General features: G+C 39.1%; 1 protein-coding gene across 1 annotated transcript in view; it reads left to right on the top strand.

The window, feature by feature from the left end:
• The window catches only part of TMEFF1 (transmembrane protein with EGF like and two follistatin like domains 1), a 119,043-nt gene that overhangs the window by 67,946 nt on the left and 25,355 nt on the right, over positions 1 to 25,742 (top strand). The window contains exons 2-5 of the mRNA XM_064659144.1: positions 2,376 to 2,485; positions 6,931 to 7,060; positions 13,015 to 13,041; positions 23,900 to 23,996. Coding sequence (XP_064515214.1) covers positions 2,376 to 2,485; positions 6,931 to 7,060; positions 13,015 to 13,041; positions 23,900 to 23,996 — 364 coding nt within the window. The remainder of the gene's footprint in view (positions 1 to 2,375; positions 2,486 to 6,930; positions 7,061 to 13,014; positions 13,042 to 23,899; positions 23,997 to 25,742) is intronic.

Below are 25,742 nucleotides of genomic sequence, written 5' to 3'. Positions count from 1 at the left end.
TAGGATCAAGTTCATCTCTGGTTCAGCCCTGATGCTGAACTGCTAGCTGGGGTCTCCTTCTGACCCCACTACGTCCTTCCCCTGCTTTGCAGAAAAGTGAGGTCCCTTTCCCACCACTGTGGTGAGGAGGCTCCTTCCTGGGTGTTTTTGTGCCCTCTCCACACCAGGGGACACTGATATTGAGGAAAAGTCTGCACTGCATTGCTTAGGCAGTTGGACATTCTGTAGACCCTCAGGAATTCAAGCAGGAGCTGAGTTGCCAAAGGGTTTCTTCTGCTGATTGGGAGTACTGGGTAGGATGTTGCAAAGCACTGAGTCCAGCAATCTCCACTGAGAGTTGAGAAAGGGGGATCAGCATCTCATTATTTTCCTGACCTGATAAAAACAGAATTGTGAAAGCTGTTCATGCTCTAATTTGTCTGTATGGTTACTCCTTTTTATAGTGGCATTTTCTCAAATGTGATATCACCTAAAGGTGGACCCTTTCAGATATGACAATCGTTTCCCCTTAATTAATTTTGCTAGTTTGTTCATCTTTGTGGAACAGATCTTCACGAGGAGAAAGAAAGGCACATTTCCTTCAGGAGCGAGTTATGAACACATTAAATTGAAAAACTGCGATGTTCTGTCACATTAGCTTGGTGCCTACAACGCAGCAGTCATGCTTGATAAACGGTGACATTAAGAATAACATTAGAGATCACACACACAGGGTTGTGATGGCAACCAGGTTACCTATCTGCCCAGTGTTACACACATTGCCCTCCTCATTTATGCCTTTAGGAATGATGGACCTATAGGGAAAAAAGAATTGATATGTTTTTCAGTTTATTCTCACAGTTGAAAAAAAATATGTGGATTATAACTGGACTTTGCATTGAGCTGTAATCCTGTAACTTCAGTGCTATGAAGAAAATACATAATAAGGCTATATTAAATATAGAAGCATATGACATATGGTAAAATTTATTACAGTAATTATTGTTTATTTATGTATTTATATAGACTATATGTGTGGGTGTATAATGTTACATAAAGACATAGGAGTAGTTTTCCAGGGTGTCTGTCACTGTCATACCAAAGTGCTGACACTGCTCTGAGGAGGAGGGTGATTGCCAGTTTAAGGCTCTTAAGTGGCAGCGAGGATTATTTTCTTCTGCTTTTGACCTACCTTTCCCCATTTCTGAATGGCTGGTGTTCAGTTCTTTCTTTAAGCCAGTTTTCTGGATAGGGCTTGCTTATTAAAAGTCAGAGGCATTATTTTAAATCATGCCACTGTCAATGAATCTCTTTAGTGGATCATACTTGCTATAGAGTCTTGAAGGTTTCTGATTTGAGCTGTAGCACAGACATCTTTGAATGATATCCTAGGATATCACTGCACATTTAACAGTAGCAGGGTTTTTTTCTAGAGCCCTTGGTGTAATTTTCACCTTTTCATTGGAACTGATAGTACCAGCACTATTCCCACACAGCCTGACGAGGTCACATTTAGGATAACACTGACCACTTCCATTATCCTACTGGTACCTTCTTTTGCTCTCTCTTCTATATATAGTTAAAATCAAATACTTATTTTAAAAGAATATATTTGTTCTGCTTTAAATCTGGCCTTGGACTGTGATGCCCAGAAAAGCTTGAAGCCATTTAGGCAGCCTTTAGACTGGAGCTTGAGCCTGTGCAGTTGGTATGTATAGCCCCTTGGTTTCCCTCTTACCAGCTGTGCCTCTGCTGCAAGGTTATGGAGACGGGAGCTGCATTTGTGCTCCACATTTTTATGCAGCAGCTAAGACACAGATCTCTGGTTCATTACTCTGGCTCCTACAGTGCAAGCAAATTATAATAGTTTAAACACACTTTGGTTTATTTTTAGTCTGAAGGATAACAGTGTGGCTCTCGCAGAGACTGGAAAACCGGGCAGAGAAATTCTGATGGTTTAACTTTTCTTCTTCAGGACCTTTGTGGAGAGTAAAGCAAAAAGAAGTAGTGGATGAGAAACATGGGCTATAACTTGTGTAAAGACTCCTGTTAGACTCTGTGGAGAGGGTTTTGTACTGGGGCATCCCTGTCACGGGAGACATGGAAGGGAATTTGGGCAGTATAAGCACATGCTTACTCTGTATCTGTTTGATTGGTAAACAGCATTCAGCCACAGCCACTGTGCTAACCAGACAAAGCTGCCACTGGGGAGCAGGACCTGCCCCTGGGGAGGAGCCCAGGGGCAGCACAGAGCTGATTCAGGGCAGCCCAGGGAACAGCTCTGGCTTTTTCCCTTTAATTTCTGTTGGGGCTCAGAAGATTTAAGGACAAGGCAGTCCTCAGAATCCCTCATCTTACAATTTCTTTTCTGTCTCCTTTTTCTAATTTTTTTGCAGAGTTAAATGTAAGGGAATCCGACATAAGAGTGTGTGATGAATCATCCTGTAAATATGGAGGAGTGTGCAAGGAAGAGGGCGATGGTGTGAAATGTGCGTGTCAGTTCCAGGTAAGGGCTGCTCACCTTTTTGTTTTGCCATTTCTGACAAATCTTTGAGGCATATTGAAGTATTTGTAGAATGACTGCTTTAAACATTTCCCTCAGCAACAGGCTTATGGAGTCTAACTGTATGCTCCTTTTTCAGTGGCACTGACTGGGATGGCTTGTGGCTGTATTTCACCAGGGTGTGCTCAGGGAGCAAGTGGAGAGTGTAGCTTCCTTCATGTTAGTTCCCCACGCAGTTTTGGTGAGTCAGCCAGTGGTAGAAACCAAGGTGGGAAAGAATAGAGAGCCATCACCTGCCAGGCACCCATGGCCCCGCAACCAGCATGAGCAGAGATGGGGAGTGCCAGGTGTCACTCACTCCCTGCCTCCCCACCTTGACTCATCCTGCCCCAAGACATGAGGTGATAAGGGAGGTGGCTTGGAGCAGGGCGCCCCAGAGTTGTCACACACATCAGATGAAGCTTTATAAGTTAAATGCCGTGTTATTACGAATTGTTTCTCTAATACCCAGTATTTGGAGGATTCTTCTGTATTCTGCTGGTGGCTAAATGTGGCACGTAAGACCCTGAAAGATCTTAAGGCATTTAGAAAATCAAATAATAACAAGATCACCAGTGATCATAAAATTTATGAATTAGAACAGTGAGTTAGTCCCACTCAAGGAAAAAGAAGTATTGAACTTTGATAAAAATGTCTTCTGAACTTTTAAAAAGTAATAAATAAAAGTTCCATTTGCTTTGTCAGTTTCTTAGCCTTTAGTTTACGGTTTTTATAACTATCATGGAAGTCCTTCCTTCCTTCCCTCCTTCCTTCCTGTCCCCAGCTTTTTTTTAGGGAAGAAACAACAAAGCAGTTCTTTCGCTTTACACTTTATAGCCAGGACAAATGTATCAAATATTATGTATGAGACTTAAAGTAAAACTGGAAGAGCTGACACTGTTATCAGCCAACCCTGGCGTGGACTGTCTTTCAGTGTTTTAAAAATAATTGTGTGTTCTGTTTCCAATAAATAATAAATCAAGGAGAACCAGAATAGCAACAATGTGTATGTGATCTTGTGCTGTTTTGGGGTTCCAGTGTTTCAGAGCTGGCTTTTGATGTGGTGCTGTTCACCTGTGCTGGGGGCATTGTTCCATAAGAACAATGGGATCCAACTGTCCTTTAAAGAAAGAAAAAATTCTTAGGAGAATAGGTTTTCTCATCAGCCTTCACTCTGTCTAACTTATTTACAAAAAATACTAAAATCAAAGCTCAGCAGTGATTAAGAAAAAAAAAAGGAAAAGAAATGCAACCCTAGGCTAAGCAAAGGTTTAATTTATTTTCTGTAGGCAGTAAATCTTGTGGCTTCCTAATATCCAGGTCATGAAGATTTAAAAAAAGAACTAGCCAGTGTGATAAGCTGATACTATGTCTTGAAAAGCCCATTTTAAAAACCAGTATTGTTTTTAAGCTACTTGCAAGTTTTCTTGTACTTCTTGAAAAAATTATCCCATACTCTAAGGAAAGAAGTCTAAGGGTGAGGAGAAGGTATTCTGTTTTTCAGACATGGCAGTTTGAAATCTTCGTGTAACTCTCAACCTTAATTATTTGTCTTATCATTATTAGCAGCACCAAAATATCCCAGGCAGCAAACATTCAGCCCAAACTGTTAGGTTCTTCACACGCAAGACTATCTGAGAGCTAGCTGTTTTTTTCCTGACCTTGCAAGGTTTTGAAAAGGAAATAGACTCATTGGTGTACAGTTGTTCAGCTGAAGAGTCACTGAAAGGAAGAGGTGGGAATGTCAGCCTGTTCTTCCTGAAGAAGAACTTCCTGCATTTCCTATTCCTCACAGCTGGAACATCACATCCACTGCATGTGGATAAATGTGCCACTGGTCTGATACAGCAAGGCATTACTTATGCTCTTAAAACTGCATTTTTTAGAAAAATGCAATTGTATAATTGTGTTGGTCGGGAGTCCAGGTTCTGGTCAGGTGAGGGTGTTCTGATGGAGGGGAAATGCCACCAGATATGAGGTCGCAGCCCTGGTTGCCCAATAGAGGTGCATCTTGGGGAGCAGAAGGGCACAGCCATCCCTGAACTAGGGCCAAGGCTGGAACAAACTTCCCTCAGATTGAGGAAAATGCATGGAGGTTTTGGTTGCTTTCCAGGCTTTACCACTCCTTCCTCTTTATCTGCCAGCGTTCCTGGCCTTGCAGCATTTCTGAACTCTGTACTCTTCTGAAACTTCAAGAAGTCATATTTTTAACTCCTAGGAACCCGTTTGGTAATGACTGGCTGGCAAATTTCAGCGTTGTCGTTGAAACAGCTATAATGTCATGGCAGCAAGAGCTCTGCAGGCTGCAACCTCTCTGAAAATATTGTAGGCTTTCTCATTTTTGCCAAGTCAGAAAGCAAGATACTGTTATCTCCCCCCAGTGTAAATAAAGGGGAATTATCACATGTTCACCAAACTTCTGGGAAGGTCTTTTGCCATATTTTGGATGAGTTTTACAAAACCTGATCAACACCTAGTGAGTGTGTTATGAACTGGTGGGGGAGGTGAGGTGAGAGAGACATGAGACTCTTTTTCAATCTCAGTAAGAAAGACTTGACAACAAACAGTTTTATAACATCACCACTTTGATAAGACAGAATAGGAAAAGGAATATAAATAGTGAGGAAACCTTACAACCCATGCAGATGCTGTGAACTCAGCAATCTCACAGCATTGGATGGAGCCTGGATGGATTTTCCCATGGCCCATTGTACAAAGCACATCCTGTCCATGAAAAGATTCTCTCCCTTTTGATCATTTGAGGTATTAGAGGATTTCCTCACAAGAAAAGAACTCTAATCTAAAGGACATTTGCATGAGAACTCTTGGCTGTACAGTACCAAATTGCTACAGATTTACCAAATTGTAAAAAAGGAATCACTTTGTCTTTCATTTTCTATCCTCAGGACAGAAACCTGTAACTTCAAAACATCATGCAGCTACTTTAAGATTGAACAATTGTATTGGATAGTATTGTCTCCCTTGGGAGTCACCTGTTAACTGTTCCCTAGAAATGACTGTTCAGTATGAGATGTGACTGAGCTCTGTGGTTGGATGTCTGAGAGCTACTCACTATGGGAAAGTATTACAAAACTGTTAGAAATAACTTTTAGAGCTGGCAGCATGATTTATTTCTGTCCGTACCTGCTTAGTTCATTCTCAGTTGGTCATCTATGGCAGGATGACAAAGGATTGGAGGGTAATACCCTTCAAAATTATGTTTTAAAAATTGAATATTTTGACCTTTGTGTGCGTCATAGCACAAAGGAACTGTTGTGTGGGAGACTCTCATTTGGAATTTGGAGGAGAAACTCTTGTCCTTTTGGGCAGTATAGCTTAAGAAATGTTGCTATTTCTGCATGCACTTTCACTGGTTGAACTATACCAGTTTACTCATAAATGGTAACCATATATGGTTAAGAAACTTGGTGGATACTCTGTGTATCTGATCAGTGCTTTTTTGGTTTTTGGTTTTGGTTGGATTCTTTTTGCCTTGGGGTTTTGAAGATGCAAAGCGTGTCTGACATCGCAGTTACCACCGCACGCCCAAACAGTGTCTCCTTTTCCACACAGTGGAGCAGAGTTCAGATCTCCAGTTCAGCAGGAAACTATGCAGCAGTCTCAGATGTTAGGCAGATTGGTGGTCCCAGCATTTTAATGGACAGTATACATACAAGGGGTTTCTAATACATCTTTCTTAGAATGAAAGAAAATGGCAAAATACAGGCAGCTTCTGCAAAAGCTATTCGGAGTGATAATTTTTCCTTTCTACCTTTCTTTTTATTAAATGTATAAAATGCTACTAACTTTAAGCTTAAAATTTTTCAGCATAGTAATACAAAGGCGTTATTATAGTTGTTGACCAAGTAAAAGACCCATGATGTTCATGAATTTAATGGGAATGGTGATTGTTTTCCCCCTCCTTTGTAAGATTATTTTCCACCTTCTTTGTAAAACTGTTCTGACCAAAAAGGTCAGCAAATCTGCCCTTAAGCACTGTTCTTTTTAAATTTTCCTCTGTTCAGTTTCATCCCCCTGTGCCTAGTCATACTTTCTTGTATTATCTTGAAGAAGTTTTCTCTTTCCTCAGTGTTTATCCTTCAAATAATTCTAGATGCTCGACATATTCCCTCTAGCCATTACAAAATCCCACTATAGTTATTTTGTTCTTTTAATCTTTCCTACTGAATTCCTATGTTCAGTCCATATGGAGCTGGACTATTATTTCAGTGATCCAAGAGGAATACATAGAGTGATACTGTAAAACTAATATATTTCATATCTTCCTTTAGTGAAAAGGGTTATAAGTTAGTGCTAGTAACACAGCTATCTTCCTGTATATTAATATGCAGTTGAGACTAATCATATGATTTTTGTATGACTGAGTTACTTTATAATTTCTTTTTCAGTGTCACACAAACTATATTCCAGTTTGTGGATCAAATGGAGACACTTACCAAAATGAATGCTTCCTCAGGAGAGCTGCTTGCAAGCATCAGAAAGAGATAACAGTGGTATCAAGAGGACCCTGTTATTCTGGTATGTAAAACATCACTTTGTGTCGCTAATGAATGGTGTTTTATGGTTAGCTCTTTAGTTTTGCCCTTAATTCCAGCAATTAGAATTTTTATGCTTTTCATAGAATGCAATAGTGTGGAAACCCCATGTCCTCTTTAGCAATGGAATATTTTTATGGAGAAGAAATCTGATACATCTTCTGATATGCTAACAGGTTAATAAATAAACATTAAAAGTTGAAATACTTTATCTGGGAAAATAGATTGTGAATGCTTCTGTGGTGTTTATAAAGGAGTCTTGATATTCATCAAAAGGCTTTCAACAAGTTTGGAGCAGACTTCAAATTAGTACTTTCTTTAGGACTTTTATTTTTTTTGGATATACAGAATTAGTGTGACATCCAACAAGTGACACTGATCATCCTGACTGCCACTCTACCTGTATCCAAGGCATCATCTTTGACTTTGGGTCATTGAAAATATGCATAACTTACAAAATTATGCTACCTCACATTTCTAATGGACTGGCCTTTTTTGTCTTTCTACGCACATAAAGCATAGATTTTCCACACGTTTAAAATACACAGGACAGATTTTCACTGTCTTGATTATTACAACATGCTCCTGGGCACAGAAACTTTAGCCACCAGAGGTCTTCTGAACCTCTGGACAGATTCAAAGCTGGTGATACCAGACACAGGGCTGGCTTTCTCTCAATGAAATTAAATGACTCGGTAGCATCAACAGCTGCATTCTTTGGTACATAAATAACACACACAAAAAATTAAGTTTTAGGGCATCCCTCGTCTTTGGATACACACTGCTTACTCGGATTAACCTAAACAAAGTTCTGTCTATACAGCAGCCAAAAGCATGACAATGGGTCGGATGCGCACTCCTTGCTAGCTTTATGTTTCTTAATTATCAATGACAGTTTAGAGGTATCAGCCTGGAACTCACTGGTAGCTGCAGCATATTATCTGGAAATTAGGGTAAATGCATGGGCAGTGTACCTAGGCCAAGTCCTTGCTGCTGCCAGTCCCACAGCTACCTCATTTAAATGCAGATAGGCCGTGTTTCACACCAGCTGCTCTAATGCCTTTGCACAGACCCGTACTGAGGTTTGGCTGTTGTTTACTAAGGCCCAAAACAATCTCTGTTGTTGGTCCTAGTACTGAAGGAAACCTGTGTTTTATGCCCAGCACAGAAGCATAATTCCAGCATTCCTCAGGCAGATGACTGAATGTACCTTCTTTCCCAGTCTCACCTGTAAATTATCACCAGATGCTTCAGAAGTAGGAAAAAAGTGCAATACAGTTTTAGAGCACTCACACATTCCTATAACAACATCCAAGAAGGTTTGAACTAAGGATATATAAGTAAATAGTGTTTTTTAATTTCATGTCCAAATTATTTTAAGATACAGACACACAGCATGAAAGTTTCTTTCTCCCACTAAAAAAAAATTCTAGGGTAATGTTTGGGAACAACAAGAAGTGTTTGTTTTTATATGCATTCTACTCTACCAAGAGAAAGAAATTTCAAAAGTTGAAAAGTTGATTCTTCTCAGCCTTAGCTTGTTGGCACCTAATTACTAACTTACTCAGATAGTATGGGAATTTTTTTTACCTTCCTCTCCTTTTCTTTAAGTCCTACATAAAACTCAGGAAACACAGCCAAATTTCTAGCACTTAGTGTAACAGATCAAGAAACGTGCTGAAACACAACTGTCCGGAAAGTCCTGAGAACACATATCTGAAACTGAAGATGTGATTCAGGCTGCATACTGCATTTGCACTGGTGCAATTTTAAGTGCTTCAGCAGAGCTCTGGTATGAGCATCAGAGCATCAGGCACTTGCTGCTTCCCAAGTGCCTGATGCAGTTTGGGTGGTGTGAGAATATTGGATGATAAAAGCCATCATCTGGAACCTCTCCATGCCCTGCGTTGGATTGTAGATCACCAAGACGGCAATATATTTGTGCTTTTGATCTATTGCACGTATTATGGAGAAGCAAATACCCAAATTAAAAAATCTTTTATAGACCCCCATTAATTTTCACTGTGTGCCTTTGAATTTGCTATGAAAATGCTTTGTTCTAGGACATCATTGAGAGCCAGTGGTTTCCTGTCAGAGTTGTTTTTTCAAAGCAAGGTTTCTTTCTGGAGGGATGCACCCCAGACGATAGGATGAAATTCCCTCTTAGTGTTGTAGCAACTACTTAATATTTAAAGTACATCAGACTTCTGAATCTCATACTTCCCATTCGCTAAGGATTGATACCTTCTGAAGCTACAGCACTGGAACAGATTATACTGAGTGATTTAGTCACTAAATCATTATTCTATTTCTTGTCAGGTAATATTTTGATTAAATTTTTACGGACATGGGTGATTTAGCAGCATATTTATATATTTATTTCCTTTGTCTGAGGGCTGTCAGAGTTTCTGAGATTCTAAAATAAGCAATGTTTTGAAAAAGAGTCAATTATAGGTGCTTTAGGAATAAACAAAATGCAAGTTTTGACGTTAAAAATGGTGGTTTAGAGAAATGAAAGAGAATGTATGTCTGAAATGTCGGGACTGCATATACAGGTCCTAATATTGATTTTGACTGCTGCCAGATTTATATTATATGCACATGAAAATGTAACCACACAATGATGTAGTACTTGATTGTACTTATAGATTCTCAGTGTACTGTATATATTTGGAACCCACAGTCCATTGCTTTGTGTTGGGATCTCTAAGTTTAAAAAAAAAATAAGGGGGGGGAAAGCTGTTTGCAGAACTAGAAACAAACACTGCATCTCTGTTAGACTGAAGAAATTATTCTCTTAGGAGTGGCTCATGGAAGGGTGTGCTTACTTAAAATTTGTCAGCGGACTCTTTGCCCTCCTGTTTGTTCTTAACAATTTGGAGCTGTTGCCCTCAGTGGATTCAATTTTCATACTACTTTGAGTTGAAAGCCGCTCTCCTGAATAAGAGAGGCTGCAGGCTCTTTTGGGTTTGGGTAGTTTTTTCTGCCTCTGCACCAAAGCAGACCCACAGTACAGAAATGGCTCCTGTTCAGAAAAAAGACAAAAAAAGAGGGGATTCTGATTGTAGCCTAGTGCTTACAGCATTCAGATGCTGTGCCTGATCCAAGTGCTTCTTTGTATTTTATCCAGAAACTCCTTCATGGATAAAAACAGCTTGCAACAGAAGCCTACGCATTTGTGTATAAACATATTTTTATAGAATTATGGAATCATAGAATCTGGTTTGGTTTGAAAGGGACCTTAAAGATCGTCTAGTTTCAAACCCCCTGCCATGGGTAGGGACACCTTTCACTAGACCATGTTGCTCAGAGCTCCATCCAGCTTGGCCTTCAACACTTCCAAGCGTGGGACATCCACAACTGTTTCAAAAACAATTTGTTTCAGTGCCTCACCACCCTCACAGTAAAGATTCTTTTCCTACTATCTAATCTAAACATTCTTTTTTTAGTTTGAATGCATTTCCCCTTATTCTCTCACTACATGCCCTTGTAAAAAGACCTTCTCTACCTTTCTTGTAGGCTCTCTTCAGGTACTGAAAGGCCAGAATTAGGTCAGCACCCCCCAGGTTCTTCTTGGCAGGGCTGATCTCAGTTTTTATAAGTCTACTTGGAAAAGGGTGGCTCAAGTAAAGGTGGAGGTCAGTCACTCCTTCTCTAATTACTGACCAGTGGCTGGAGGAATGCTGTTTGTGTTCAGCATCTTCACTTACTTGAGAATCTTTCTTGATAGATCTTGGGTACATGGAGATGACTTTTGGAAATCCTGAATTCATTAAGAGCCTGAAAAGAGCAGGGCTGTTTGTCCAAGTAAGCTTGAAAAAAGTGCTACTCTTCTAACCAGCAGCTGCTTGGAAAAATCTAGCCAAGGCTCAATAAAAAGCAGGAACACCAGCTTAGTTTAGCATGGTTACCCTGGAGACGAGAATCCTCGCACAGCTCCCAGGGAAAAGTTGAAAATTGATACAGTGTTATAGAGGATGACACTTTTTTTGTTTGTTTGTTTCTTGTGATCTGAAAACCCTGAAAAGTGGGAAAGGATCTATCCCGTTTCTATGATGTCCTGCCACGTGGGCTTCATGATCTATAGAGACAGGTAGTCTGAGCATCAGCTCTATAATTTACATGAATCTCTTGTTACAGCCCTTACTGTCTGTGTGATGGTACCTTCCCTGCCACACAGCATGTGGGCTACAACCAGAGCCCCTCATGCTGGGGCTGAGTGGTATTTCTCACCTCAGGGCTAAACACACAGGGGAAAGCAGTCAGTTAGAGCTGGAAATAAAAACATGGAACAAGTTGGGTTTCTTTGAGACATTTTAGCCTTTGTTTTTCACATGAATTACATGTTGAACTTGCTCATGTTTGTACATCAGTTTGCTCTGCCCCCAAACAGCTTATAGCGCAATTTCACCACTACAAATAAGCCTATATACTTAATTCATATAAGTAAATTACACTCCTTCAAATTTCTTAATGAAGCAATACCACATCATAAGGCATATTTCTTAGTGACTCAACAATGACATTTCATACGGGATTGTCTTCTTTGTCAGTAAAGTGGGTCACTGTTGATGGAAGAAGAACCCTTCTGGTTTTTGCGTTGATTTCTGTAAAGTAATAAGCTCAGTCTGTTAGACACAGAATAGTGGTATAGGAGGACAGAAAGGAAAATTTAGGCAAAAGAAAAACAAATCTCTATTCCTGATACCCCATGTGACAGGAGATTGTTTTTAATGTGTGAAATGACCCAGTAATGTGGAATTTCACAGTTTCATCCACTCACTAGAGGGAATTATTCTTAGAAATATAGCTCCTTAAAGAAAAGCGGAGGAGGGAACTGAGCAAATGGAGGGTTTGGTCTTTCCTCTGATGTGAACAACAAGCTCATGTGTGGAAGTAAGAACCCCCCACTCCTCTCTCTGTCTGGCCTCCCTCTTTCCTGTTTGTGGAAATAAATTCAGCTGCTTTCTCCATCACCAAAGCAGGCATGAAAAGAGAGGTGTGTGATGAGCAGAGTGTATGCTCTGCTCCTCTCCTCATTTTCCAGAGAAGCTAAGCTAATGGGCGTGGGGAACATTCACTGACAGTAGTTGCCATCGAATCCTCTCTCTCCTCCTCCTTTGAGCAAGAAAGGCTGAGAGAGGTTTGTGACTCAGAACATGTGTTTAAGGGCTTGTCTTTACTGCTGTGCTAGCTGAAGACTATGCAGAGTGCTGCCCAGTGGGATGCACATACAAAATCCCAAGCCAGCTCCGTAGTGCTCTGAAGTAGAGTTAGTTGGCCTGGGGTGGTGAGGAAGCTCAAGTCCTGCTGACACTTTAACTGCTAATGCAAATGAGATCAAGTCAAAAACTGTCACTCATCAGATGCTAATCCAGTCAGTCAAATGTCAGTGAAATAACTGTGCCGTTAAAGCATTTTATACGAAGTGATTGACTTAGCTGAGAGGAGTTATTTTGTCATTAGGTGACTTAAGTCATCTTTGAGAAGTAGTTTTCTTCTGGAGCTACTTCTGCAGTCAGGTTATTTATGCATTACTCCTTGCAATACCACTCCTGGGGCCACAGGGTAAAATAAAATAAACATTCCCAAAATCGGACTTTGTACTCTTCATCTCTTTTAGGTTTAACAAATTTGAATCTCTAACAGTTGAAAAAAGGCTAAGAAAGCAATGTAATTTCAGTATTGAATGATGCTGTTCCTTGAGTAAAATTGTCTTGACAGGGAAGAGAGAGACTAGGGCACAGTGAGCAGCATGGGCAAACTGTATTAAAGGATACCAGACTTAATGTGGGATGTTTGTTTTTACAGCTGGCTCATGAAATATAACATCTGTGTAATGTTTAACAGTGACAAGTTCCTGAACAAACAGCTGCTCCTGGAGCAATATTTTCATTTGCTTTCTCTTTTTTTTCTCCCCCTCTGTTTCTTTTTCAGATAATGGCTCTGGGTCAGGAGAAGGAGGTGAGTATCAAACTCCACTAAAACTTGCTTTTGGTCTCTCCTTTCTTACTATATGTGTGTCAGTTTTACATACATAGCTGGTGTATGAATTAAGGAAAAATTATGACAACTTAAAATAAGCTTTAATGTTGCAGTTTTATTGGACCATCTCAGAACAGTATTTGAATGGGAATAGGCTATAGTGTGCATTTAATCAATGTCATTCTTTCAGATTTGACCTATATAACTTTTCATTGTTACCAGCAATACAGCGCAGTATTTAGTTCCCTATTTCACCTGTATTTCTCTCCTGGAAGAGTCCATTCACAATAAATTTCTCACTCTTTTTTTTTTCCTTACATTTATTTCCTTAGTGTCTAAAACATCTAGTTATTACTTTATCCTTCATCAAACTTGTTGCCTAAAATATATAATTACTACATTATGATATCTGCTTATATAAAATATTTTACAGGTTTCTGTTCAAAGATGTATATTCGAAGAGGGGATGTAGCACAGCTGGTACTAGTAGAAGTGTTCCTATCTCTGAACACATCTTAATCTTCTTCCAAGGATTAAGAAAAATAATAATAAAAATTTTGTCTTAATTGTATCTTTGATACTACCAGAAATAATATGTATAGAATGAAAAATATGAGATATAGATGTATACAGACACAGACAAACTGTTTTACTTTTAGTCTTTGCTTGTTCTAAGAAGATGTTGCATTTCATACTGTTGGGATTGAGTTTTGAAATATTATAAATCTTGTATAATATTGTACATGAAAATGTACCTTTGGTGGAAAACCATCAATGGCATCACTGAGTAGCTGAACATAACAGTTAACTTTTCAAAAATCATGAGCTAGCTCCCTTTTTTTTCCTGTATTGAGGTGAAGGGGAGGCATTTCCCTCCCCTTTAATAAGATGCTATCGGTAAATTCCTGGGCTGTGGCTAGCACATGGCCATTCTCACCTTTGCTTCCTTTTGAGATAATGTCTGAAGGAACAATCTTCTGCTCAAACAATACAGGTGACTTTTTTCTGATGCTCTTCTTCCTGAGATTGCTCTTTCCCCAGCTCTGATTGCTTCTTCTTCTGTCTTTGTTACCCACTGTTTTTCCACTACAGCTGCTCCCTGTAAGCGGAGCATTTCTTGCCTCAGTACTGCTATGCAATTCTTGTAGGAGACAGATGACAGTAATTTAGTCCATGTTTCACTTTTATTTTTAGAACAGTTTTAGAAAAGTTTGAATGCTGTTGAGATTTTTTTTTGCAGTATTTACCAACTGCATCCAAAAATCCCCATTAAAGTCCCTTGTAAATGTTACTGTGTTGGTTTGGAAGGGATTGGCAGCCGACTGACAGATGTCGGGATTCTTTAGGTAATTTTATGAGCAGTTTGGAGAAAAGTAGGCTAGAACATGCTGTGTTTCGTTAGCTGCTCTCTGTAGAGGTGAAAGGTCCATGTTCAAATATACTCATTGCTTGATTTAGGGCAAGAGACTGAACCCAAGTCCACTAGCTCCTTTTGACAGAGGCCCAAATGGGTCTCTTTGTCATTGCTGTTCTTTTTGTTCTCACTTGAAATATTCATTGAGCCTGGGACAAAGAGATGGGGAGGAAGGATGCATGCTATGGAAAGCCTTTGTTAGCTGGCACTCAACATGCCAGTGAATTTGAATTATTTATGCAAAAGAGAATGGCATCAGCCTAGGAGATTTGGTGGTCCCTAAATACCTTGCAGAAGTGGTTGGTGCATTGTCTTGGGAGATGGAATATGTGGATTCAGTTCACTTCAGGCAGAAAGAACTGAATCTGGTTCCCTTGGCCCCAGGTGAGTACCTGCATTGCCTGGGTATTGAATAGAGAAGGAACCATGTACCCGCTATGTCCTCCAGCAGTTTTTTGGCATCAGCCCTTCATTTATTTGGGTTTCTTCTGAGTGCCTTTGGGCCAACTGAAATGTTCCTGCTTCTATTCAGTATTAAAATAAGTGAGTTTAGTTCTTAATTTTAGATTTAAAGAAATAATACAAAAAATGAGAAATTGAAAATCCTACTTGGCACTTTTTTTTTCTTAAAATACATCTAGGCTATTTGTGACACACTGAATTATTTTTGTCCCTGTGCACCTTTTTCACTAAACTGAGTGTTGGGTAATACTTCTGCAGAACAGTTAGTTAGCATTTTCTGTGTCTGAAAACAATCCTTCAAAGGATGGAATCCACTGTTGGTTTGAACTCTACTCTGGCCAAAAATTCAAGGATATTTTTGTACTCACAATATTTTTGTATCTGAAATTGGTTTTCTTCCATAATCCAAGTAACTATATAAATGTTACAAGGAAACATTAAAACCCTAAAAGACCTATTCCACATTAGGGGAATTTAGAATTAACCAAACTTCTAGAAGAGTGATGAAACCTATTGAAGAAACATTGCTTGGAATGCAGACAAGAAGAAAGGATAGGATCTCAGGCAGAGGATGACCCAGAGGATGACCCAGTGAGAAGTGCTCAGTGGTGCACTCCACAGTCCTGCCTCCCTCCTTCCAGCTGTGGGACTGACTGCAGTACAACTCCTTCCTGGCCCAGCCTTTGCCATTTTCTTTTGGAGGAAATCAGGATATGCTGAGACAAAATAATCACACATGCCTGAATGTTTAATATCATATTCTTCGATAAGGGTGCACAAATGGGAATCAAATTGCCTGGAGAGACTCTGCGCCCTGTAGGTTAGGTACAGCTACTGCTTGGAAGCAGAAGGAAGCTTCAATGGAAGTGGAAATATGCAAAGAGTGAGAGAGAGCCAGCAAGCGAGCAAAATGCTAGCTTAGAGATTTGTTTTCTTCCTAGGATTTACATTTCCAGCTGATAATCATAGAATCAGTGTTTGCTGTGTTTCTTATACATGCAGTTGGTGTGATTGTATATGCACCAGTCATGCTTGCACACACAGAATGGATAAGTGCAGCTGCTTGTTCAGGAAGCATTGCAATGGCCGTGGAGATTAGTTTGCTGATATATTTTTAACTTTGAAGGAAAGTACATGAAGAAAGTGTCTGAGTTGTGCTCTTCAGTTGCTATAGCTCTGCCTGTGACAGTCTCCACTGCTGAAATTAGCTGTTTGACTCATGTGCAGCTAAGATTTGTGCTACTGGTTCACACTGTTCTTTTTCATTATCGAAACACAGAACAAGCTCATTAATGATTCTGAAACTTGACTTGATGCAGATTTTCCCTCCTACTCCCAGACTGTGTGATGGTGAATGCATTCTTTTTTTTTTTTCTTTTTTAAAAAAGATATTTAGAACCAATTAAAAAACCCACAGAAGTCCTCTTCCTCAAAGACTGTTTAGATGTTATCTTTCCTTAGAAGTTGTCATGTGCCACAAAAAAAAGCTAAAGACCATGGAACTACTGGTTCAAGTTCTCCCCAAATCATGTTTGCTGTTACGAAGATACAAGATTTTAGGAAAAGAATTAAGAGTGGAAGAATTGTTTCAGTACGCCTGAATGAGGCAAAGTAATAAATTTTTTAAGGGTGACACAATTGTCTAGTTGCCCTCTGACATTGTGAATAAACTATTTCCATTTTCTGTGCTCTGATAGCACAATATTAATGAAAGGTTGTAATAAAATTACTCATTTTGCTAATTTCAGAAGTCTAAACCTTCAATTAGCATCATAAAACTTGCAGTTATGAACCAAACAGTTGGTCACTTGTGGGAATGGATATCCTGAAGCTGCTTTGAAGAAGAGAATATGATTGTTAATTCAAAAATCAGAGAAATTTCGAAAACCTCAGTATTCTATCATTAGGTTTCACCCCTACAGAAAGCAATGTCAGAGAGTGGGGACTCTGACCTGAAAGAGTTGCTTAGCTGGGGTCACAGCTGAAGATAGTGAGATTTGCATTAAATTTGCATTTAAGATGTGAGCTTCTCTCTGTATTCTCTTATGTATTCTGTTCTGAAGAATACAGTCATAAAACTAGGTACTAAGCCACTTTGTTTAAACACTGTTTTGTTAGAGTTTGAGGCAAAACTGGTGAAGGAAAAGGTGCAGTCTCAGATTTGTGTTCATCTCTGACAGTTATAAATTGCAACACTATTTGACCTGCTGAATGTACTTCCACAACTTGTAGATTGGGGCAAAAAAATGATCCTCAGGTTGTTATATTTACATAAAAACGTAGATTGCTAGCTTACAGCTGTCATATTGACTTTGCGATATAGTTAGGCCTTTGCGAGGATGTGTTGAAAAACATCAGCATTTGTTACGTGCGCCATAAAAGAGCTAACAAATGGCAATGACTTTTCAAGCCAGCTTCTCAGAAACAAATTACTGTCTTAGAAGAGGCAGGGTGTGCTCTGGTAATCAGCCAACAAGGGTGAGATTTCTAAATGTCCTTCTGTGCCCATAACATTAATTTTTAATTCTTTTTGTTCAGAGTTTATCTGTGTACCTGAGCAAAATGCACTTTTGATATTAAAAAAGATGTAATGTTAGTTAGACAGATGGCACCCAATCATTTCAGGCTTTTAAGCTAAGAAAATAACATGCTTGCAATACATATAGCTAAGTTAATTATTATTAAAATAATTTGTTTTGAATTTCTAATCCCTCTGAAATTTAATAGCTGAAGTATCTTGTGATGAACGTCTAGCAGATTGCATTTAGTAATTAATAAATTGATATACAGTATGTGCTTTTTACCAGGCTGCCATCTGTTCCTTTCGTCACTGGGGACAACACTTATCCAGTAATTGTCACACAGTCAGGGTGGAATAAACACACAGAGTTTAGAACCTCGAATATTTTTTATTCTAATTTGTAACAGTGCTACTGATTTGTTTGATTGTATTTTAATATGACTGCAGAAACTCAATGCTGATTAACACCTGGATAGGAGATAACATCATGCCTTTTACCTGTTTGTATAATGGTGTGAGACTTAGAAAGATTTAAGTGCAGATTCCATCACGTGACTTGTCACTGAGTATCACTTTAGCTTCAAATAGCCCTATTTATTTCTGTCAAGATTCTTCTTGACATAGATAGAATTAACACTGAAATGAAACTTGCAAGAATTACTGTGTTTTCGACAAGGGTTCATAAAAGCAGAGGCAAAGGGCCTAAATGTTTAGGCATTCTGTTGGTGGAAACTTATTCTAAGCAGGTTTTTCAAGGAAAGCTAGAGCTTGCTTAGAAGGATGCCAAAGCCAAGGGCACATAAAGACAGATTCCTCTTGCCTCTTGTGCAGGATGGCAGGTAGCAAATGAGAGCAGGTTCATCTCATCCAGCCTGCATAGGACCTACAGAAAGGCGTTCAGTGTGTTCATGAAATTGTGGGACACCTCCATTGGCTTCTGATGACTTTGTTGTCCTTTCTCTTTTCCACCATCATCTACTCATGCATAATTTCCCTGGTGCTTACTGTGAAGTTGTTGCGTCGTCCTTTGGAGAAAAAGGAGCTAGCTGCATTTGAAGCAGGGCACTGGAGTGAATGGTTATTAGAGTTCTCCAGCAGGAGGTTTCAGCAGTATGAAAGCTGATCCAGTCTCACAGTATGCCAGCTTTTCCCACCATTATCCACAATATCATATGCACAGAAGCAAGCCAGAAGTTATAGCTGTCAGGTGTGTAAAATACCTGACAAGGGTAGTGCTGGTAGGGAGTCCTACAGCACACATCCTGGCATCCTTTGCTTATAACTGCGCATGCTGTCATTATCATAACCACTGGGAAAGCATATCACCTTGGCTGAGCTGTGATTAGGGAATCAAACTTCAAACTCCCCTCCTTCAGGCACCTTAGTCATAAATAGACCCGGCATCCTTGTGTTAAACCTGTAATGCCCCTTCTTGTACAATCAAATTCCAAAGGCTGGTGCCTTTACTGGAGCACACTTACAGCTGCAGTGTGTGGTCTACGTTGCATGGGGAAACAATCTCTCTGCTGTACCAAGCCAGGCTTTGCTACTAAGCCAGCTGTGTGGTTGGATAAGAGAGCAGGACCTTCCACATTGCCAAATATTGCTTCTACGTATGATCCTCCAGCAGCATGGTCAAGAAAATTCAAGACATTGCTTGCTAGAAACTTGTGAACTAAGAGCAGTTGTCGCACTTGCTTTAAATATATACTTTAAGACAGAAGAACAGGTTTGTTTCAAATTATGGGAACAATCTGCATTTTAACTAAGTATGTCATTAAAGTTGCCCTAAAAATTAATGGAGGGTTGGATAAGTCACTGAACTGTTGAGTGAATTGCAGTCCATAATGTGTGATTCTGTGGACTGTGGTATTTTGAGAGGAATTTCCAGCACTGGCTGTACTGAAGGAATCACAGTCTAATCACGAGATGGGGATTCTTCTGTACTTTGGGTTGCAGAAGAGGATTTTCTGCAGCCCTTCCCATTTTTCAAAAATATTTTTGAGATTAGTTTCTCCCATGAGATACTGCAAAAACCACTATACTCCCAAATCAGATAGGAATTGATTTTCAGAGAGGCTTTTCCAGGCAAAGGAATCTTTACTCTATCTGCACATGACTACTGAGGAGTTGCAGCTCTCCACAAGCTCCCCCGACTTCACTGTGAACAGTGATAAATACAGATATACAGCACAGCTCCCTTTCCAAGCCATGCCTTAGGGCAGAGCAAACATCACCTTGACACAGATGGATGCTTTTGCTTCAAGTCTGATTGAAAGCCCTCAGCAGAAACCGAGCCATATTACCATTGTAGGAACACACAAATGAGTTGCTGAGGGAAGCAATTTACTGCTATCCAATTCCTCTAGAGCTGCTGTCCATTTACAGGCTCCTACCCTGCAGCTCATAAGGTACAGCTCCTACCCTGCAGCTCATAAGGTACAGCTGGCTATCTTCTGCAGAGGAATAATGACTTGAGAAGTGTTAGGGAGAACAGCAGCTCAGAGAGACAACTGGGAGTCACTGATCCTATCCTTGTGCCTCATTTCTTTTGAAGGACAGAGCATTAATGAGGCACTGCCCTGAAACATGTAAGGAAGCTGAAAAGAGAGGAAAAATGAGCTTTCACTCAACATGAAATTAGGATGTCAAAGAACAGTATTAAGATACCAGCAAAACCAAGGAGAAGAAATTCTGTAATCATCTATTCATCAATATTAGAAGCTTGCATAATAAACAAGAGGAGGTTCAATTGCTCATTTGGGAGCATATTTTGACCTAATTGTTGTTACTGAAATCTGCTGGGAAGATCTGATTCATTGGAATATTAAAATTAATGACTACAACCTATGTAAGAACAATCAAATGTGGGGGAGAAAGGATAAGGGAGGGGCAATCTGTCAAGGGATACATTGCCTATTTGAACACATTTACACCAGAGAAACATGCTCTCAAATATTAATAGGCTAACTAATTTTAACCCTTCCAAAAGGAAGGGTTCTTTTCCAGTCAGGGCAAGGTGGGTGCAATCAGGTCAAGGCTCTTCGGGCTCTTCGTTGAGCATTTTGACATGTGAATCACTCTCTTTTGTACACTTTTGTTATTGCTGTTTGTTTTCTTATCTCATTGCTGTTTCCAGTAAATTGTTCTTACTTCAACCCACAAGCTTTACCTTTTGTGCCTCTAATTCTCTTCTCCATCCCACCACAGGGGGGAAGGGGAAGGGAAAGTGAGGGAGTAAGAGAGTGGTGCATGGTTTTGAGAGTCTTGGTGGGGGCACTGAACTGGGGAGTACCATTCCTAAATGGCAACAGAACTCCAGCTTATACTGTATGCGGTGTCTAATGCTGCTACTGCTGAAACATAATGCAGCTAGTAATGAAAAATACTTCTGAAAATTGTAGGTGACTATCACCTAAGTTGGAAATGTGGCATCATTACGCATTTATCTGTATTACACCTAATCCTGACGGGTGTAAATTATTAGTACCTGAGATGCAGGTGTTCTTGACTTGCACATATTTATTATGTGAAAACAAATTACTATAGAGATAAATGATTCTGTGCATGAGGTCCAGCAAGTTCTGATCAAGGAAAAAAAGAAGGCCCCACTTTTTAAAAATAAACCTAATTTTAAAAGGTAGAGAAAGCAATTTTAGGGGGGGGAAAGGAGAGAGAGAGAATTTTACACCAAATAGTGTATAGAAACAGTGAATAAGTAGTTGTGAGCTCCTGTTTCTGAAAATAAAAATAATTTTGGAGCATTCAGAGGGAGAAGAACTGAAGCTCAAGAGGAAGGATGCATGTGTGTGTATGTGCTATTTCCTTTGCTCCATTACAAAATGGAAATGCTAATAGTGCAGTGAAAGTGCTCAATAAAACATTCTGGTTTCAGTTGTAGTCAAGTCAGATAGTATATATAGTATATATAGGATATGATGAAATATTTTCCATGCTATCAGTACTGCAGAAGCACCAACTCTTGAAGAAATAGTTTGTAACAAGGAGATCTGTCTGGTTTGCACCTGAAAGCTTTAAAAATCAGTGGTAAAGAATTCTCTGGGCTGTTAATGACTCTTTTGTCTCCCTTTGTTCAGTATAATAATGATAAATAATATAAAAATATTTTCAGAAAAGATAAATGTGATGATTGGAGGGCATCAGCCTCTCATTCTGGCAGCTATCAGAAGCACAGCAGTGAAATAGAAAGTGGAAAAATCAACTGAGTACCAAATTAAGGGAGAGGAAATTGTTTAATGGCAGTTGCCATGAGTTCATGGAAAACCTTTATGGAGAAAATTACCTTTTCTAAAGTTTATTTTTACAAGAAAGTTGTTTGTACAACAGAACATTTTATGTAAGTGTACCACCTCAAAACTGTAATCTTTCTCAGCCAGGTGCAATCTCTAATCTCCCACAAATCTAAGTAACTAGAGAGCACAACATCCATGCAGAGCACATCTAACATGCAAAAGTACTGCATATCCATAGATAGTTAAATGTTAAGGAATCATTAGAAAATGAGTGTGTTTCTAGAGACTGTTCTTGGCCTTGTGATCCCTTCCACTGGTGACCTGGGAGAAAATGAGTCAGTACTGATTTGGTGTGGATGACAAGGAACAGGTCACTGAGATAACAGGATGCGTAAGCAGGAAGGATTTTAATGTCTGAGGACAGAGTTATCTCTAGCTAGTCCAGGATCTAGGTGATTTTTCCTTGATGTTGGCCTCTGTACTACAGACTGTTGACCCTGAAAAGGACTCATTGGGGAATAAGGTGGATAATAAAGTAAATGTGAACAGTGATGGTCAGTGCAGAAAAATGGTCAAAAAGTGATATGATTGTTGGGTGTTTAAACTGAAGAATGTCACAGATGGTATTTGGCTTTGATGACAACTCTTCTGGAGCAATATGTCCAGCTCTGGTACCTGTAACTCCAGAAGGTGTCAACATACTGGCAAAGGGCACCAAGGGTAATAAGAACAGCAAAAGGGGAAATACCACAAATGAAAGCCATGAGCAGTGCCATTTGTTTAATTTATTCAAACCATAAGAGATCATTTATTGGTATTGAAAAATGAAATCTGACACTAAAGGACACTTTAAAATGCCAAATGCAGGCATAGGAATTCGGTATCTAGAAAGAAGGAGAAATAAAATGAGATATACATTTGTAAAGATAAAGGCAAATGACCCCTACGGCAACTTCGTAAAAGTGGTGATAGAATTTCTACAGTGGCAATTTTGTAATAAAGTTTGATATGTATTAATCTCTGGAAAATGCACAGCATGCTTTAGACAGAAGTCAATTTGAGAGTCTCGCCTGCACTGTTTTTCATGGAAACCCAGTCCCAGAGGTAGGAGGGAGAGATTCCTTTCAGCTAAAATCTGGGAAAATTAGGATGGACTGTTGTGGATTTCTTTTTCCTGTTTACATTTAAAGAATGTAAATGCAGCTGTTTCATTGGTGGTGTTTGATTTACTGTTGCTACAACACATAAAGCTGCTATGAGAAAAGGAATCACTTTGATCTCTGTCCATCCGACAGCCTTGTGTAGTGAGCCGTGCACCACCACGGTACTGTGATACTTTAAGTGGTTCTCAACTCCCTCTGAAGATTTCTGTGGTTCTTTTCCTTTGTTTCGGATATCCAGCTCTCCTTTATAATTTTGTTAAAAATCAAAAATAGGAGTGGCTAATGGTAGTGAAACAGTAAGAGTATAATTTATTTCTCTTTTACTTGGTGAAGAGTTTTGATGTCTGTGTCAACAGTAAGATTGGTGTAAATGTTTTTAAGATCAGAATATTCAAGATATTCATTTTACTTTTTAGGATACGTAGCCTTTCTACTAGTTTCTTGCTAAGATGACTTTTTTTTCTTTTATTCCTGCAGAACTAAACAGAGTAATCTGTAAAATACACCACAGCATATATGATATATGAGCATTGTCTAATCTCATAGTTGGGAATCAGAAAGGGGAAAAATGCAAGCAGTAACCTTGCATAAGGATATCTATAATTAAAGACTGCCAGAGAAAATACTGTTTAAATCCCCAGTACCTAATATTCAAGGACATAAAAAAGGACAGGATTTATACATTATCGGTGCCAATTAAGAGTAAATGTGACTGGGACATACGTCAATCCCAGTTATGTGTCCGGTGGAGTGGGAATAAATAAAAATGACTGAAATAAGAATAAAGGGAGAGCCAATCAATGAAGCACTAGTGTTTTCAGGGATGCTTTTCTATCACTGATACAGTTCTACCAACCTCCAATTGACTGATTTTGAAAAGGGGAGCACTATTAAGCTTAATAGATTCAATATACAATAGCTTCATTTTGACAGTATTCTTGAAGGCAGATGGATTTAGGTAAGCAAAATCAGACCTTAATTTGAAAATCATGCTTTCTGTTAACAACACTGAATTTTTTTTCAGAGTATGAAGGATCTGGGACAGAAGTTCAGAGAAAACACTCAAAATGTGGAGTTTGCAAATATAGGGCTGAGTGTGATGAAGATGCAGAAAATGTTGGGTATGTAATGTTTTCTTTAACAATATCACTGAATAAAAGGGGAAAAATGTTAAAAGAAAAAGTACATGATCTTGACTTGTTTGTACTTGACTTGTACTTGACTATGTTTGCTCTTACTAATTAAAGATTTAATGCTGTCCAGTAATAATGTGTTTGATATGTATCTGTAAAGAACAAACTGTCTGCAGTTGCAAGGTAAACAGAGAAAACAACAAAGAGTTGTACTGGACGGTCTTTATATAATAATTTTCAAACAAAGGACCTTGTTTTGTTTTATTCTGCCAACAAAACAACCCAAAACCCAAACAGGAATGCAAAATAATACTGATAATTCATCCCTGAGATTTTTTTCTTTGTGTTCTGCTTGTTCAGAAAGTGTTACAGAAAGTTATTTCCATCAGTGCAAAGCTTGGACCTAAACACGAAGTTGAACTGGGGACCTGAGCCAAAGTCACTGTGACATTTGACCTCTTAGATGCACCCAAGGGAAACTCATTGAGAAATATTAATTACTTGTCAAAGTTCAGAACAAATTATCAAGAAAAAAAGAAGCTTTTAAATACAATCCATAATGCAGAAGCAGATGCACCCAATCTCCCCACTCAAGGTACTTGGTGGTTAGAGTATACCCTGGCTGTCAGAAAGGGCAGAGACATCATGGAGGAAAGGACTTCTTTAGACAGCCCCATGAGGCATTAAAGGTTTTATGTGAGGTAAAAGAAGTTCCATCTGACAGGGTTTTGCATTCCCATAGCCATTGTCCTGGTAGCGGACACCAGTGTGGAAGAGGCTTAACTAAGGTCTGGGCTGAAGGCAGGCACTGGGGTTGCAGCTGCAGACGCGGTGCGTGAAGATGTTTGAGAGATGTGCAAATGGTACATTTTGTGTACCCAGAGGGAACAGCGTCTCAGAATAATGTGCTTGAACATCACTGATCGGAGGAAGCACCACTCTCCCTTCTCTTGTCTTCCAGCCAGAATCCATTTAATGTTGAAATATGTCTTAATTGCACAAGACTTTATTTGGGATATCCGCATGAAGACATCTCAGGCAGTAAAGCAGCTTAGCACTAATATTCAAGACGTGTATTTAAGATTAAATCATAACATACAAGGGAAACCAAAGTGGTAATAGTACACATGAATACTAGCACGATACTTCACATTTCATAAAATGCCATAGTACAGAAGCAGGCTTGCTGTTTCCAGGAGAGAAAAATGAGCTGTAGTTGTTGTTATAATACTAATAATTTTCTGCAATATTGCCTTGTTCTGTTTCATTTATGACTAGCAAGATAGGTATAGATTTATTTGTTGTATGCATTGGGATGTGCTTTTGGCTTTGGAAAATAAATCCTGAAACATTCAACTTCAGTAAAAGCTTTCCTAGTCTTTCTGCACTTGTGGACCTGGCATTCCTGCAGCTATATAGTATCTATAAGACAGTTAAAATAAAGTTGAGTGGAAGATTTGTTCTCTACATCCTGCTCATATAAAATGAAACCATGCTCCTCCTCCTTGACAACAAGAGGAGAGTGGTCTTTTTGTCTCTAAGATTTCTTTAATGAGTCCTCATTAAAAAAATATGTGGAAACAAAAACTTTTATGTAGAAAATACTCAAAAGTTAGCAAATATTCCCATGAAGATTATTCACAATTTATTGGATAATTTTTCTTTTTTTTTTTTTTTCAGTTTTCAAACCTGTGTAATTTAATTTTTTCTCCAGTATCTTTGACCATTGAAACA

The sequence above is a fragment of the Pseudopipra pipra genome, chromosome 1 (genome assembly GCF_036250125.1).
Source record: "Pseudopipra pipra isolate bDixPip1 chromosome 1, bDixPip1.hap1, whole genome shotgun sequence".
Classification (NCBI taxonomy): domain Eukaryota; kingdom Metazoa; phylum Chordata; class Aves; order Passeriformes; family Pipridae; genus Pseudopipra; species Pseudopipra pipra.
Note: the sequence above shows the minus strand (reverse complement) of the source record. Positions and strands in the feature narration are given on the sequence as shown.